General features: G+C 49.8%; 7 protein-coding genes across 7 annotated transcripts; 4 read left to right on the top strand and 3 right to left on the bottom strand.

Moving 5' to 3' along the window:
• Window positions 1-1,416: 1,416 nt before the first annotated feature.
• N7481_008199 (serine/threonine-protein phosphatase 2B catalytic subunit) lies at window positions 1,417-3,428 on the top strand (the record flags this gene model as incomplete). The annotated part of the gene is made up of 5 exons (XM_057267418.1): window positions 1,417-1,534; window positions 1,641-1,972; window positions 2,071-2,328; window positions 2,388-3,304; window positions 3,365-3,428. The coding sequence occupies 5 exons, from the start codon at window positions 1,417-1,419 to the stop codon at window positions 3,426-3,428; spliced, it is 1,689 nt and encodes a 562-aa protein (XP_057121619.1).
• A 561-nt stretch (window positions 3,429-3,989) lies between these two features.
• On the top strand, window positions 3,990-6,018 carry N7481_008200 (uncharacterized protein; the record flags this gene model as incomplete). The annotated part of the gene is made up of 3 exons (XM_057267419.1): window positions 3,990-4,365; window positions 4,450-4,572; window positions 4,649-6,018. The coding sequence occupies 3 exons, from the start codon at window positions 3,990-3,992 to the stop codon at window positions 6,016-6,018; spliced, it is 1,869 nt and encodes a 622-aa protein (XP_057121620.1).
• A 2,084-nt stretch (window positions 6,019-8,102) lies between these two features.
• Window positions 8,103-9,767, top strand: N7481_008201 (DUF1996 domain-containing protein; the record flags this gene model as incomplete). The annotated part of the gene is made up of 3 exons (XM_057267420.1): window positions 8,103-8,274; window positions 8,327-8,483; window positions 8,546-9,767. The coding sequence occupies 3 exons, from the start codon at window positions 8,103-8,105 to the stop codon at window positions 9,765-9,767; spliced, it is 1,551 nt and encodes a 516-aa protein (XP_057121621.1).
• Window positions 9,768-10,943: 1,176 nt separating this feature from the next.
• N7481_008202 (uncharacterized protein) lies at window positions 10,944-11,682 on the top strand (the record flags this gene model as incomplete). The annotated part of the gene is made up of 2 exons (XM_057267421.1): window positions 10,944-11,370; window positions 11,486-11,682. The coding sequence occupies 2 exons, from the start codon at window positions 10,944-10,946 to the stop codon at window positions 11,680-11,682; spliced, it is 624 nt and encodes a 207-aa protein (XP_057121622.1).
• A 173-nt stretch (window positions 11,683-11,855) lies between these two features.
• Window positions 11,856-12,981, bottom strand: N7481_008203 (Oxoglutarate/iron-dependent dioxygenase; the record flags this gene model as incomplete). The annotated part of the gene is made up of 2 exons (XM_057267422.1): window positions 11,856-12,542; window positions 12,769-12,981. The coding sequence occupies 2 exons, from the start codon at window positions 12,979-12,981 to the stop codon at window positions 11,856-11,858; spliced, it is 900 nt and encodes a 299-aa protein (XP_057121623.1).
• A 437-nt stretch (window positions 12,982-13,418) lies between these two features.
• Window positions 13,419-14,338, bottom strand: N7481_008204 (uncharacterized protein; the record flags this gene model as incomplete). Its single annotated transcript, XM_057267423.1, has 3 exons — window positions 13,419-13,904; window positions 13,958-14,202; window positions 14,290-14,338. 3 exons carry the CDS (start codon window positions 14,336-14,338, stop codon window positions 13,419-13,421), a joined length of 780 nt encoding a protein of 259 aa, XP_057121624.1.
• A 372-nt stretch (window positions 14,339-14,710) lies between these two features.
• On the bottom strand, window positions 14,711-15,712 carry N7481_008205 (uncharacterized protein; the record flags this gene model as incomplete). The annotated part of the gene is made up of 1 exon (XM_057267424.1): window positions 14,711-15,712. One exon carries the CDS (start codon window positions 15,710-15,712, stop codon window positions 14,711-14,713), a length of 1,002 nt encoding a protein of 333 aa, XP_057121625.1.
• Window positions 15,713-16,908: the final 1,196 nt, after the last annotated feature.

Raw genomic sequence — 16,908 nt, forward strand, 5'->3', positions numbered from 1 at the left:
ACCATTTCTAATCACAAGTCACCAATATTTCAGTATATAACAGACTCGCCGCCCTTGCCCGGACTAGTACAATGTCACTTGGCTCTGGGTCAATTAAGCTTCACTTGAATGCGAAGCCCAAGAACTTGGATGTTGCTTGGATCCCAGCGTCCTACATATAGAATGCAACCCTCGAGTCTTGATTTGGCCGCAATGGTGTCATTGTAACACTGAAGGCATCTATGCCCCTGCTGCAAGCTAGCCATTTGAGGTACTGCAATGGATCGGCCTTTAAGAGTCAACATCTAGCCGTTGCGATCCCAATGGCAGGTCACATCCGAGCTGTTGTACTCCCGGTTAGAACCGCAATGAGTTTGTCACACCTGTTCGAAAACAGAGTTGATAGAGTCAATCCAGTTGTGACCAACGAGTTGAGTTGAGTAGTGGGACTGTCGCTGGTTGGAGGGTCACGGCAGTGTACTACAAACTAGTAGTAAACACAAGGGAAGGTAGGCCATTTAAGTTCTGTGCGTATATGGATCTATACATATACCGATGCTATAAGCTAGAGCTTAGCGCTCTTCGCATTGGGAATGATGGGTCATGGTGTACTTTTGTCTGTTCACCGCTGCAAATCACCGAGCCGATCGTATAATCCGCATTGACAGTGCCTATCCTAACACCGATTGGGTCTAGTCTGCCAGGGCCTCGCCAAGTGCAGTGTTGAACATTGGCAAGTGTCGCGACCGAAGGCGGGATGGACGAGAAAGTGGCAGTGTGGAGGCCATTGAGCAGATTTCTCCCAATAGTTGGTATTGAAATTTGCCATTTTCACATTTGAAATTCGATCCCGCGTTTGCGCATTGCAAATCAATAATGATCGAGTGGTTCAAGACCCTGAACCGGCCTGAGGCAGCCATCGAAGGTGAGGCTGATGCGGTGCCCAACCGTGCACATGCGTGGTTTGATCAGATATGGACCAGCAGGTAGATCGAGGGGAAGGCAAGATCAAGATCTGATCATACTCATCTTCATCCACCGGAGTTCAGGGATCTCAGGGTGTATCGTGAAAGAGTACGAGGAGAGAAAGAGAGAGGAGAAGTTCCACCTTGGGGCGGCTAAGCAGGAGAGGCCCGCTTAATTTCTAATGGGATGGGCTTGTTTCTCTTTTTCCCTTCTTCAGCTCCCCCCCACGCGACAACTTCCCCCCCATCTTCCCTCGATCTCACCTCAACCTTTCGGTGATCTCAATCATCTCCATCACTCTGAGACTTTCTGGGATCCTTTGTCCCGCGCTTGAACCCGCTTCGCCTCCCCCCGCCTCCGCGCGGTCTTGTCCCCTCTCTCCCCTCCGACCCCCCCTCCTCCACACTCCCCCTTGCTCTTCTCTTCCCGGTCTTCAGCCTATTTATTCCTAATCGGAATTAAGTATCCAAGATGGAAAACAATCTCGCGCGCGCGGTGAGGGACAAGCAGCCCGTCCCCGAGATCGACTTTTCCCTGCATCAGATGGAAGATGGCTCACAGGTGTCAACACTGGAGAGAGTTGTCAAAGGTAACTTAATCTCCGGAATGCCTCCTAGCGGTCGCCCCTCTTTACCGCCCACAGGCACCCGTTGCGATCTGATATAGCTAACTTCCTCTGTGTCTGAGAATGATAGAGGTCCAAGCGCCAGCTCTAAGCACCCCTCCCGATGACATGTTTTGGTCTCCCGAAGACCCTTCGAAGCCCAATCTCCAGTACCTCAAGCAGCATTTCTATCGCGAAGGTCGTCTTACCGAAGAACAGGCCCTATGGATCATCAAAGCTGGTTCCGATATCCTCAGGTCGGAGCCCAATCTGTTGGAAATGGATGCTCCCATCACCGTCTGTGGTGACGTCCATGGACAGTACTACGATTTGATGAAGCTCTTCGAGGTCGGCGGAGACCCTTCGGAGACCAGATACCTGTTCCTGGGCGACTACGTTGACCGTGGTTATTTCAGTATCGAGGTATGCAACCCCCCCCCCCCGCGGGGACCTGGCCCTGTTTCGGGTCAATCCCCCATAGGTGCGCGCGCGAGAGATTCTCACCACTTTCTTTCCTGTAGTGTGTTCTATACCTCTGGGCGTTGAAGATCTGGTATCCCGATTCGCTCTGGCTTTTGCGGGGTAACCACGAATGTCGCCACCTGACGGACTATTTCACCTTCAAGTTGGAATGCAAGCATAAATATAGCGAACGGATCTACGACGCTTGCATTGATTCCTTCTGTTGTCTGCCGCTGGCGGCGGTCATGAACAAGCAATTCCTCTGTATTCACGGTGGTCTCAGCCCGGAGCTGCACACCCTCGAGGATATCAAGGCTGTATGTATTTTGTCCGACCAGTTCCAAACGCCGTCTCCGGTCGCTAACCAGAAGGACAGATTGATCGTTTCCGGGAACCCCCTACCCACGGTCTTATGTGCGACATCCTTTGGGCCGATCCTCTCGAAGAATTTGGCCAAGAAAAGACTGGCGATTTCTTCATCCACAACAGCGTTCGTGGGTGCTCCTACTTCTTTTCTTATCCGGCCGCTTGCGCATTCTTGGAAAAGAACAACCTTCTCTCCATCATTCGAGCACACGAAGCCCAAGATGCCGGGTACCGCATGTACAGAAAGACCCGGACGACCGGTTTCCCCAGTGTCATGACGATTTTTAGCGCTCCCAACTACCTGGATGTCTACAATAACAAGGCCGCCGTGCTGAAGTATGAGAATAACGTGATGAACATCCGCCAATTCAACTGCACACCGCACCCTTACTGGCTGCCGAACTTCATGGACGTCTTCACTTGGTCTCTGCCTTTCGTTGGTGAGAAGATCACCGATATGCTTATCGCTATCCTGAACACCTGCTCCAAGGAAGAGCTCGAAGAGGAGGAGACCCCAACCTCCGCCACTGCCCTCACTGGCCCAGCATCCCCGCCTCTGCCTATGGATACCTCCGATACTACCGAAATGAAGCGACGTGCCATCAAGAACAAGATTCTTGCCATTGGCCGTCTTTCCCGTGTTTTCCAGGTTCTGCGTGAGCAGTCCGAGAGTGTCACCGAATTGAAGACGGCGGCTGGCGGCCGTCTTCCTCCAGGAACTCTCATGCTCGGTGCGGAGGGTATCAAACAAGCCATCCACAATTTCGAAGATGCTCGCAAGGTCGATTTGCAAAACGAGCGACTGCCTCCTAGCCAGGAAGAGGTGTACCAGAAGAGCGAAGCGGATCGCAAGGCGGCTATGAAGCGCGCCGAGGACGAAGCTGCTAACGATGCTGGACTCGCGACGGTTGCACGGCGTATTAGCATGTAAGTAGCCCCCCTCAGGAACAATGAAGGAAAAGAAACACCAACTGACACAAATGATAGGTCTGCGGGCGCTGGTCGCAGTCGTCGCCAACGCGATAGCCAACGGGATTCCCAGGATGCCTAGGACATCCTTCATGGGCTTGAGTGAGCCGATATTACGACGATCCATGCATTTCCTCTTCCTGACCTCCAGCGCACACGCCTTTCTGCCACATCATGATCGATACCATACGATACGATACGATATTCTATCTATCTGCTTGATCCCATCACTTTGTCTGACTTTTTGTCGGCGGGTTCTACACGGGCAGTCCTCCGGGATTAGTCCACATATCCATCTATGCGCATTGCCCTCGTACGTTGGTTCTTGGGACCTTGTAGATCTACCGTGACCTTTTACAGCTGGGTATGACTTGGGGATTTGGGTTACAGGCGAAAAAGAATATCATGTAATGATGGCCTAATCTACACAATCAATTTCGATCGTTTCCGATTCAACTATGAACAATTTACTCCGTATCCTTTAAATATGTTTGTCAACACGTTGTCTACTCCCTAGTCCATAGTCTTAAGTCCATAAGTCCGCAGTGGAGCGATGCCAAGCCCCACCGCCCTCAACTCTCGCAAACCGCTCTTCCTCCATCATCGACCACTGGTAATCTCGAGGACGCGCCCACAGCCCCCAATGCCGTCCAGACTGCGCAATGCACTCCCAAGGAGCCTATCGCGTCCCTTGGATCCTGGTGGTGCCTATTATTGCCCTTCTTGCACACCCTGCCGACGAACGCTGGCAACACATACCCGTATAAACACCAACGGTGACAAATTCGACCGAGCGCGTCGGGGCCGTCGCAAGCTGGAGTCCGCATCGGCGACAAATCTACGCCCATTCACTACATCGCCTGCCATAAATCCCGGCAAGACCGTTCCGCCCCAGCTCAAGGAGTTGTACGATGCCCTTGGTGGAGTCAAGGATGCGGCGATCGAGCAGGTCAGCATCAGTCGATTGCAGCTTGCCTTGCGAGGATTGGAGTCGGAGGCACCATTGATTAGAATTGCCGGTGAGTTCCTTGACCATCGATAATTCGGATAGGCATTGCAATGTCTTCTCTTGAAGTGGTTAACTGATCCCTTATCACATCTAGTACTCGGGCTTGACAATGCCGACTCCGCGCGCAAGCTGGTTCGCCTTCTGCTAGCCGATCCACTGGGACCACGAGAGGACTGGGAAAATGTGCTAGAAGGATACGAATCCGATCCTACGCGAGGTTTGCTGATTCGGTATGAACTCGAAATCGCTGCCCTATATAAACAATACAAACTAATGCTTGATGCGACCTACAGATACGGCGAAGTTTCTGAGACCACCCCCCAATGACCTCCTGCCAACAATTACGGTTCGATCGCCTCTACTAAAGAAGGGCAATATGGAAATCCTCGTCAGCTCTCTTGGTTCTGACTCAGGTTCCTCCGGCACCACCCTTTCCGCCGACACCTTCCTTGTTCCAAATGTCACGATTCAAACATCCCACTCGGGCAGACAGAATGTTGTGCGTTATCCCGTTCATCGGAGCATTGTGTGCGCAGAGGGAGTCGATGGACTCCTAGCGTTCAGTACGCTCATGGGCCGCTCAAACCTCAAGAACGAAGTGGAATCAATTCGAGGAACGATTGAGCTCTCGGTATCGGAGCAGAATGGCAGTGGCAGCCGACTCTCTTTTGTGAATATTGCACAGGCCTCGACGGCCCTGGATAAGATTCGTGAGACCGTGAAGAATGCCACAGAGTATGAACGAGGGTGGACCGGCAGCGGTGTGCAGCCTGTTATTGATTGGTTGTCAGCTTCTGCCCAGAGTTCCAGGCATGATGCGTTGAATCCAGCATTGGTTCCGCTCATTGAGTCTCTCCTCGACTCAGCCGACGAGGGGTACAATGCTCAAACTGCCAAGGCGATCTATGACCAGACTATTGGCGTCGCCCCAGAGGAAGTGCGCTCCGAGCTCGCGGGTGGTGTTACAAACTGGGCAGAGAAAGCCCACTCAGAACTCCGCAGCTCTCTCGAAGCAGGCTTCGCTAGCCCACGATGGCGTGGCCTGGCTTGGTGGAAGCTATTCTGGCGCGTTGACGACGTGGGTATGATCACATCCGAGATCCTGGAGAAGCGATTCCTTCGCCGCGCGGAGCGGGATGTCATTTGGACGTCCGGCAAATTCCAGCAGGCTGGCCTGTTGGACGAATCTTCTCCGTCTACCGAATCTACCTCGGATGGCACTGCCCCTGCCAAGTCCACCCCACCCCCTTGGCCAACCCAGATCACTGATACCCGTGCCAAACTACTCAGTACCACCGTCCCCTCTCTCCAAGCGCTTGCCCAGAGCCTGGTGCTCTTCAGCATCTCCACTACCACCCTCACATCTGCCCTCTCTGCCCTCACATACGTCTCTATTCCCACCGCCTCGGTATACGAGACATGCACACTGGGTGCAGTGGGTTTGATATATTCTCTACGGCGTCAACAAAAGAAGTGGGATGTGGCTCGTGGTTTCTGGGAAGACGAGGTTCGTGAGGAAGGTCGGAACTCTCTTCTCGATACAGAGGCCTCCTTGCGGAAGATTGTCCGCGAGGGTGGCAAGCAAACTGAAGATGTGACTGACCACCGCACACGAGACGCCATTACTCGTGCCCGCAAGGCTCTGGAAGATGTCAAGGCGTGATAGATGTGACATTCAGCCTTTTGCGCTGTATATGTACTATGATTTTAGAATAGATGTCGACTGGATGTACAATCTACTCTGTTATGTATCACCAAGTGAATGCCCGACACAACAAGCTCGTGAAGGGATATTTAAGTCATGCCAACTACCCTACTACTAGTAGTCAGTAGTAGTCGATGTGGTATATATACTTGTCCACCGGTTCTTATTCTCACTCTCTTCGAGGCCGTTATGAGAAATCTGCCGACCGACAAGCTTTGCACTCCACTGGCTATTGTTTCAATATTATTAAGGATGATCCTTATCACTGTTCGAGTCAGAATCCACCAACCGCCCCCGCAAGCCCCGATAATGCCCAGGTGCGGCCCCCCATCAGTCAGACTTGATCCCGCAATCTCAAACCATGGCCGTGTGAGATCCTCCGATTCGTACTGGGAGTGACAAGGACTGTCCTAGATAGGTGCCCAGGTGTACCATCAGTGGCAACTTGAACCTTCAGCCCCAATATCGATCATCTTTGACTCGGACTCCACTGGCACCTGGCTCGGATGTCGGGATATATACTTCGATCTACAGAATACCAGTGCCAATTAACAGAACCAACAATGACATGCCCAAGTGCCCAGGAAATTAAATATTGTACTAACACGAGCATATTAAGTCTATCGAGCATCTCATTACCGACTCGGCCCCAAATTCGAGCAGAGCAAACCCCCAAGACCCCGTTAATATCACGAGTCGTTTCATGATGCGCCTGCGCAGCCAATCCAACGGGCCAGCGTGGGGCAACCCGAGACGGTGGAGGTCAGGTTGGTGGAGGCCACTGGTCAGGAACAAGTTCGTTTCTAACGTTCTGACTCGAAGAATAGCAAACGGTGGGCAATGCTGCGAGTTAGAGACTTCTAACTATGGAGTTAGTCCCCTGAGAATTGCCCAAAGGACCCCCCCCCTTTTTCCGCCCTGCGCAGTACCCTCCTGTCCACCCATCGCAGTCGCTCCAGTGGATCGTCGCCGGGGTGGGCTGCTCATTTTGATTCTAATTCCGAATGAATCCAATCGTCATCAGTATAGAATGGGGTGCTAAGGCCTTACGGAGGGGCAGAGGGGCCTAATATCTGGGTCCCGAAGGGATTGGCCGAATCATCTAATCTCCCCCAAGACAAAGCGACCGACCAAGGGGCTGGCGGAGTCGCTTAGTGCCTTGTCAAGGTCTGAAGTACTTGATACCCTTGATCTGCCAGTACATGGGCAGTTTTCTTTGCCTTTTGATTTCTTGTGCTTTCGCTTTTGCTTTCCTGGCTCATACGTTCCCTTTTTAGCCCTATCTCAGGGCGCCTTTGTCGCTCGTTGACCCCTACGGCCTTTTCAACCCTCTTTTGCGTCTACTTATTCGATTCTACTACACCTCCCTTGAAAAAGGCAGTGTCTTATTCATCAACTTCAGTCAAGTGGGTCTAATCTGTTTAATTTCTTCCGGAAAGGCTATAAGGCTGGGAGAGAACATTGCATCTAATCGGGCCCGATGTATAGGAAACAATATCCGATTTGGAACCTCGACGGTCGATTGTGTTTATTTGTTTATGTCACAGAGAACGCGTTTAGAAACTGAACGGTAAGCTGCATCCTTTCATACTCTATTTCATGATTCTATTGTTTTTTATGGGGCGTCTTCCTCAAGGGTGGCTATCCCGATGCAAGGGATCATTCTTGCCTCCCCTTAAGGGAGCATCCCTATCAATCCACCATTTTCTCGAATGGGATCATTAGAATGACGCATGATAAAACGCGCGGAATCCCATTCTGCGACGTCGCGGGCTGTTGCCAAAGGACTTGCCATTTTACCCAACACCACACACGGCTTTCCTCTGCCATCGACTAACATGATACATGATATTTAGCGACAACTTCTCCGACTTCGTATACACCTCAATTCTTGCCGTTTGTAACGCGCTTTCTCGCGTCTAGCCGGTTGACTCGGTACTCCTGGCGAGTTATTTTTTTGCCATTCTTCACAGAAGGCGCCACTCCTTTTCTCAAAAATCCATTTTCGAGCCCGTCGACGCGGCTCAACCCACCACCGCGATATGCAGGACCTTCGTCGCATGGCCGTTCTACTTGCCTCTTTGGCTGCTTTTCCCGTCGCCGATGCTTTCTGGCGTCTTCCCTGCCGTGGGCGAACTGGTGTCGCTCGGCTAGACCCCATTGTTGACCCTGGCGAAGTCTCGTCCCATGTTCATGTTATCCATGGAGGTGGAAGTAAGTTGGCTAAAACAAGTCTCTCTATTCATCATGCTGATTCATTACCAAGGCTTTGGCATGTCGGCCAATTATGAGACTCTTCTCAAATCCGACTGCACGTCCTGTGGCGTTGAGCAGGACAAGTCCGCCTACTGGACCCCTGCTCTATATTTCATGCATACGGATGGTAGTGCTGAAATGGTTGATCAGGTTGGAGGAATGCTTGCGTATGATCTTGACATATCCTACCCGACTCGTTGGTTGAAAATTAACAAGGCGCAATATCCAGCTACTACTTCAACGATAAGGCCCCTGGGGAAAAGATCCACGCTTTCCCGAAGGGATTCCGCATGCTTGCAGGAGACCCTTTCCAGCGTAACTTCACCTGGCCTGTTCCCGATCCTCCAAAGTCCAACTGGGCCGGCGCCCAGATTTCCCAGAAGGCTCTTGAACAGAAAGCCCTTGGATTTAACTGCCTGAATTACGCCACTACCGCCGAAGGAACCCTTGATCGCCATTACATGCCGAACAAAACCTACCTCGATGAACACTGTACCGATGGTATTCGTTTGGAACTGATGTTCCCCCAGTGCTGGAATGGCAAGGACGCGGACTCGGTCGACCACAAATCTCACGTCGCGTATCCTTCTCTCGTCATGGAAGGTGAATGCCCCAAGGGATACGAGAAGCGCCTTGTCGGGCTCATGTATGAGACTATTTGGAATACTTATGCCTTCAAGGATGTGGATGGATACTTCGCCCTTGCCAATGCTGATCCTACTGGTTACGGCTACCACGGTGATTTCATGAATGGCTGGGAATCGGGCGTGTTGCAAGACGCGATTGATACCTGCAAAAACGAAGATGGCAACGTCGACGAGTGCGCTGTCTTTGACATCCAGACTCAGACCACGCAACAAAGGTGCTATTTCGACATGCCTGCGGCGCTCAAGAGTGAAGAGACCGAGAAATGCCCCAGTGGAATTCCCGGCAATATGGCCATTCAATGGGGGCCGGCATACGCCACGATGGATATGGGGTCGTCCGAAACAACGACTACCGCAATTCCAGCTATCCCTTCATTGAGTATCCCGTCTCTTTCTCTCGGCATCTCAGTGGATTCCGGTAACATGCTCGGCAACGCGGCCGCCATGGCTACTGCCGAAGCGGCCACAACTACGTCGACTTCCACCTCCACGTCGACGTCGACACCAACACCCACCCCAACTACTTCCATCTCCACTAAGCCAATCACTGAGGAGATTGTCTACCTTGAGCGTAAGATCGAGGTCCTGATTGACACGGAGGGTGTGCCCTACACCACAATCACTGGAGCCCCGACCACTGTCTCTACTGCGATGACAACCCTCACTGAGACATCCACTGTTGTCTCGTATGTCGAGAGAGACACTGTTCCAGAAGAGCAGAAGCCTGAAGAGCAAGAGATCTCTGGTCACGCACGACGACACCTGCACCACCATGGTCGTTTGCACAGAAAACATGGATTCTAAAGTGTGAATATAAAATCCGAAGTAACAGTTCACGTTGAGCGTGACATCTGTTGCTATATTTTTGGGCCCAGATACAGTTACAGTTCCATCGGAGTCATTCAAAATCTTGATTGATATGAAACTGATCAGGGTTATTTTTATTCATGTACATGTTTCTCCTCTGTCAATTTGTAGAGACCACAATACTCTTCGTGTTCAAAGTTTGAATTTGTCCTGGCCATAAGCAAAGTCATTCTTGTCATTACCTGACACAGTCAATACACGAATTTATTTGCCATTGTGCCTTTTTTCTCAACTCTACCTCATGTATTACCAACGCTCTCACCCGCATAGTGAAGTTGAATGAAGTGAAACAGTGGATAGGTTTGAGAAGCCAGTATCGCATCCTAAAAATAGTCGATCTCTTTCAATCAAAAGCAGACTAGCTAGCTGAGGTCGCCGAACGTCATAAGTTTGTCTCAGATGCGAGTATTGTGCTCTGTATACTTATCGTGTCACCTTGACGCAGGTTGGACGATACACGGAAGTTCGGCTTAGCATGCAGTGTAATGAGTTGATTACAAGGGCCTTCATCTCATACAAGCCAATTAATTAACTTAATTGGAAATTCTCGCCTATGCATAAATCTCTTGGTTCCATAGTTTCGCCAAGACCTATCCCTTCGGGTAGGTTGCACGAGGGGCTGCATGGCTAACAACGATCTTGGTGCCTATTCAATGCATCCAAACAAATTATGCACTCATATGAGGCCATATTAGCAGGCTTATCGTAACAGTACTGAGCCTGCTAGAAAATATTATTTTGTCTCCGAGGCACCATAATCTGATTCTGCCATTTACGCACAGAATGCTACTTTTACTGCAATTTGGTGCATATATCATTTTACCTCTTTGGAAATATTGGTTGCATCCATAAACCTACACGCGGTGCAATGGGGTACTTTTGAGGTAGCTTTGTGGCTCTATATCGATGGGTCGATGCTTACTACAACCAGAAAATTTCATAGTTCGGTGATGAAGCAGTCGCATTTTTAGCTGTCTGCTTATATTTTATAATATAATTAAGCGCACGATGGACATAAAAAGGCCATAAATTCCCACCTGGAATTGTGGTCCAGCCATTCCCATAGTGATACACTCCATAATATCTGAATTGGCTTTGTCCTCAGACTTCAGAATGTGCAAGCTGACTCTCTATATTCTCTCTTGGGCCACTTTATCTTTAACTACGAATGCATTCCCTCGCGAAACCACTAAGGGTGGATTATCTTTGCCATTGGTGTTGGCGACAGCAACCCCTGCAGTGCCGATGGTGACTGAAGGCCCTAATCTCCATTGCTCGGATGGCTCAACAGTTATACACACTTCAGACTGCACAATGGGGACCCCTGTGGCTTATTGCTTTAAGCCACGTCGTCCAATCATATGCGGTCCTGGCTACTTCCCCTCTGTCTGGCACCCTGGTCACTGTATGGAGGAATCGACCTGTTTTCCCATCGATGCAGACTGGATCACAACAGAGTGCCATAATGGCGCATATCCGTTTACAACCTCTACATTGTACGAAGGGACACTAGCGGATGGAGATTGGACAGCAATAAGCGGTATGGTAGCTAATCTTATTTTTTCAAGAAAAAAGCAGTGCATTCTGCTTCGCGGACGCTGTTTGAGTTTGCTATTGAATAATGCAGAGCTAATTTCGAATACTTGCTCGATTAGTCGTCTCTTGCGCCTGCGCTACAGATCAATGGTATAGCATGACCATGCTTGAAGGCCGCTCCAAGGATGAGACTTTCTGCATGCCTCATAGATCCTGTCCTCCTGGGATGACAACATCTGTCCTTACCAATCAGTACTGTGCTACGGCCCCAGCTGGTGCTTGCGCAGACACCCAATACAAGCCCGATTATTGTTAATGTGCGAATCCTGTGCAAACTCCTGTGTACGACGATGACTTTGAAGGGGCAATTGGGTGTAAGTAGTAGCGTCGCTTTCAGATCTAGCTTTTAGTGCAGATCTTTTCTCGTGAAAATTGTTGGATTTGCTGAGTCTAGCGACTCTTAATGTTTAATAAATCACACCATTCACTTCAGCTATCGTCTTCGGTATACTTCTCAAACACATCGCCATAAAATCTCCGTCCCACATCGCGGTGGCTGCGGATTTTAGTTCTCAGCTGAGATTCACCCCATGTATCGTATTTGCCTCGTAAGAAAGCCGAGTCGATGTTTGCTCCAATATCTGTTTCCACCGATGATATTTCGGTAGGAAGGTAGCCCCGTAATGTGGATAAGGCTTCTGATTTCGTGAGATTCGCTCGAATGCCCTGGAAAAAAGGTACACTGAATCTCTCAAGTGGCCCAGAGAGAACTCTATGAGTTGTCGCTTTGCAAACGCCATGAGTAACCACTTCAAAAGCTTGTCCAATATTTACAACGAAGGTATCTTGGATTACTGGAATGTCGATCCAGTCGCCATTTTTGTTGAGTGCCTGCAAGCCTTGGACATTTGGAGGGGATGCCTGTAGCAGAAATGTCCACCAGCCGGATGAATCTTTGTGAGGACCGACACCTTGACCGATGGAGAGAGTAGAAGTATCAGAGGATGGGTAGTGCACAAGCTTGAGGCGATGTTGATCTGATAAGAATGAGAATAGCAGTTCGTCTGGTATACCGAGAGCCTCGGCGACCAGAAGTAAGAACCTCTCGCTCAGCTTTGTGAGCTCTTTGATGTAGTTCTCAACTTTCAATCGGATATCCGGCTCGCCCCGTGGCCACTACGTCGTTATCAAAAATCAAATCAATGTTCAAAATCCACGCCTAACGACCATGCATACTTGATTAGGCCCTTTCAATAATTCATACTGTAGTTTTCCCTCAGACCAGGTATTTGGGAGCTCTGTTGCGAATTCAAACTGCTCACGCTGATCTTGTACCCCGGCAGTTGTTTCTGAGCCGATTTGACTGTAGCCCAAGAAATGGGGGGGAGTTGTGCAAAGCCACCTCCTCCTTGTGCTTCAGGTCCAGATTGAAAAGCCGAGGAAGGACTCCTTTCAGATCGGATACGACATTTTGTGGGACCTCGTGATTCGAGACGTACAAGAACCCCACTTGGATGAGAGCCTGGTGGAGCTGTTGCAGGAGTCCCGGACGGGTCGCGGGTGAGTTGGCAAGGGAGAGGTCAATGATTGGAATGGATTGGAAGTTGGAGGACATTGTTTGCTGGGGTGAGCTGGTCGCCTTGCAGTAAATTGCCAGGATTTAAAGGCGATATTGCAACGTTCCAGGTTGAATGGCGTAATTTGGCACGTTAGGCCAACCCCACATTGGCACCTGCCAGTGCGGGGCACTATTTAATAGGGAGAGTGACAGGTATTCCCATACTAGTAGGATTGGAAATTAGACTGTAAAGGCGATGCCTAAGATAATATGCTTTCTACATTCAAGGTGCAGAGCTAGAAATTTGAATAATTTGAATCTGGACATAAGACAAAATCTATAGAACGATCGGTATATTGGTGTAGTAGATTTCACACAACAGTACTAGCTGCATAAAGAATCGGATCAAATAACAATCACTGCAACAGTGTCGCAAATGCATATTAACTCTGCATGGGCGCTAATATAAGTGGTTCTTCCAGGAGACATTGAACTCAAACGCATTTTCCGCCATCAACCACCATCTCTGTACCATTGATGAAGCTGCCTTCGTCGCTGGCAAGATAAAGACACATGTTGGCAATATCGTCAGCTTCGGTCAAGCGACCTAGAGGCACATTGCCGAGGAACTTGGCGCGGTTTTCGGGTGTATCTTCCATCCCGGTGAACATGGAGAACAGGCCGGTACCAGAAAGCAAAGGAGCCACACTGTTCACGCGGATGTTTTGGGGACCGTACTCCGCAGCCAGACCTTTGGTAGCATTTGTAACCGCGCCCTTGGAGGCATTGTACCAGACGAGGCCTGGGCGTGGGCGAGCTGCACCGGTGGAGGAGATGTTGATAATCGAGCCACCACGGCCCTGCTCGATAAGACGTGGGATAACTACCGTGCTCGCCAAGTAGATGCTCTTGACATTGACCTTGAATACACGCTCCCACTCATCATCGGTGACCTCGGCTGTGGGCTGTTCCAGAGTTAGCTTTCTACATCGTCAATCCTTTCGGGTGGGCCAATGAAGTGGGGGTTTCCAACCTTGTTGCGATAGGTGGTTCCCGCATTGTTGACCAGGATGTCCAGTTTGCCAAACTTAGAGAAGGCCAGGTCTGTCACTTGTTTCCACTCCTCTGCTTGTGTAACATCCACGCGTTGGAACACCAAATTGGCGGGGTTTTGGGCAGCCACCTTCTCGCCTCCCTCCGTGTTGATATCGGCGACAATGACCTTGGCCCCCTCTTCGCCAAATCGACGGGCAATCGCAGCACCGAAACCGGATCCTCCTCCTAATAAGTAGAAATGAATGTGTAAGCATGCTGGCTGTTATACGAGTAGGAGAAAGATTCGGTGGGACACCAGTTTGGGCTTACCGGTGACAATGGCGACTTTGCCCTGCAATCTTGAACCCTGGGCAGACATATTAATGGTGAGCAGTGAGAAGAAACAAACAATTGAATTGAATTGAAATCCGAAGGCAAGACCAGCTCGGTAGCTTTAAGGGTTCCCCGAGCTGCGAAGAGGGGAAGTCAGCGATCGGCATGAATTCCGTGGTTTCCCCGCAGCTGCAGCCGCGCCCTTCAGGAACTCGTCCGATAAAGCCGTTATGCCCCAATAGAGTTTGGAGTTACTTGAGAAGAGTTCGATACAACCATAACATTAGGGGAACGAAATCAACTAGTCCCTTTTCCAATCTTCAATGTCGAAGAAGGATTTCCTGGAAGCCTGGAGTTACTACATCTCAGAACTCATATAATGGGAAAGACAGGAGTTTTATGCTTCTCATACCCTCTTTCATACGCTAGGTGTAAAGCCGTCAACTTTTACAGACCAATCCGAAGGGAAGTGTGGACCCTCTTCTCCATCCCACCCACCAGCCATCATGGCAGCAGCGAGCAACAAGCCCCCAGCATTGGGCATGTATGGAGTTGGGACTCGACTTCCCCCCTCGGGATATCCTGCGTCGTCAAAGGCGAATAGAGGATCCAAGAGATATGCTATGGCTTGGTCCACGTCACCCAAACGTAGACTATTCATCGCGAGCATACTGAAGTCCCAACCATAGGAGTCATCTAGATCCCACTTATCCTTGATGAGCTCGGCTGTATGTTGCATAATAGTCAAGTTGAACAAAGCTTTATCCGAGGGAGGTGGAAGAAGACCATAGATACCGGCCATGGCAGGGTGATCCTGCAATGTCGTGCTTCCATTTTTCCACATATCAGGAATTCCTTCGTAGACGGCATATGCACCATCAATAATAGGTAGCGGGGCAAGGTTATCCCTCACTGTAGACCATCCCTTGGGAGCCGAGAGACCTTGACGCTCTTTCCACTTACAAGCGATCTCTAGACCAAACCGCCAATAAGCTAGTTCGAATGCCGGATTGAGCGTCGCATTGGGGTTGGTATTTTCACTGACAGGATACATGGGAGGTCCCAAGTCGTATACCTTCGTCGTTTCGTTCCACCAAGCGTACGATGCCATAAAGTCTGCAGAAGCGGTAATGACTTCATCCCAATCTTCGAGTGTTTTCCTATGAGGAGACTCCCGGTAGAAGTATTCCGCAAAATGCATCACATGCGGTTGTTGCCAAATAAGGAGAGCATTGATTTCGCCAGGGGCACTGCGGCCTGTATCATCTGTCATTTTCCCCCAGCGTGCACCATCATATCCTTGTGCAGAGGCTCGGTCAATGCTAGATTGAAGAAACTGTTGGTATGTGCTAGGAGCACTTCGTGAAAGTAAATCTAGGTGCCCCCATCGTGCGAACTGCAAGGAATGCCAGAGGAACATCTCAAGCTGAAAGGGTTAAACAAATAGGTTTATCTAAAAGGGCCAATCCGAAGTGTCTTACATGGAATTTCCCATACCATCCATTGTTGACGAGTCCTATCGAAAGGTTATTCAAGCTCAACATTGACAATCCGTCGGGCAGATGTGTTATTTACCGGATTCTGTAACCCAAGTCAGTAAATCTCACCGGATCTCTATATTAGCTGGTAAAAAACGTAGAGTCTTGTCAAAGTTCAACTTACCCTGCGGGGGGTGATAAGACGCCTCGTTGACAGCCACCAGATACTGTGAAAGAATGATCCGTCTCTGTAGCTCTCTAGCACTCGCGTTTTGTGTCTCGGAGAGATCTATAAATGCACCGGATACCCAATAACCTGCCCACCATTTCTTCGATGTAGCAACAATAGTCTGATATTGTGGCAGAGTTTTGCGTGTATTGCCTGCAGGTGAGAAATCCGCAACGAAGCGCAGAGTATTGGTCCCGCTAGGGCGAAGAACAAACTTGTTTGATCCGTTTAATGGCGCTGAGAAGGACCCTGCAGTGTTCCAGGTGGTCCTCACCCGGTTAATATTTTTGTCGATTGTATGCTTGAATGAGGCAGTGTTCCGAGCAGTGTCTAGGGTTACCTCGTTATTTGAGGTATCGTTCCACGCACCAACGTAAGGAGCATCGAACTTGTTAGTATCAGAATAGGGGAAGTCTAAGAAGACCCCTAGTCCTCCAGAAGATATCAAATCTGATTTGATCTCTATTCCAACCACAGCTTGGTCAGGATGACACCAGACTTGAACTGATACATCAGATTCATTGTAGCGGAACCTTGACAAGATGGACCCCTCCCATAAATCGAGATATTGAGACTTGTGAGAAAGGTGTTTTTCTGTGACACGCTCATCGAAAAAGGAAAGACCGATGTTTGCCATGTTTAACCTCTGAGGATTTTGAATTAACCAATTGGAGATATCAGGCTCTGCCGGGTTGGGCATGTCATAGTTCACGAGTCGATCATATGCCCACCAATCTACCCCGGTGAAATCTATTATCGTAGATAACAAGATGAGTACCAGGACTATCCGTTCAATTCACAAAGGCATTTTGACATACCTGAAGGTGAGGTCTGGCCTGTGACCGTCGGCAAGCTAAAATTATGCCATGCCCACGAACTTTGGATGGCGAAAGGTGAAAATGTTTGCAG

Source organism: Penicillium waksmanii (assembly GCF_028829765.1).
Source record: "Penicillium waksmanii strain IBT 27052 chromosome Unknown utg000007l:1.0-4314555.0:1.0-4317578.0, whole genome shotgun sequence".
Lineage (NCBI taxonomy): Eukaryota > Fungi > Ascomycota > Eurotiomycetes > Eurotiales > Aspergillaceae > Penicillium > Penicillium waksmanii.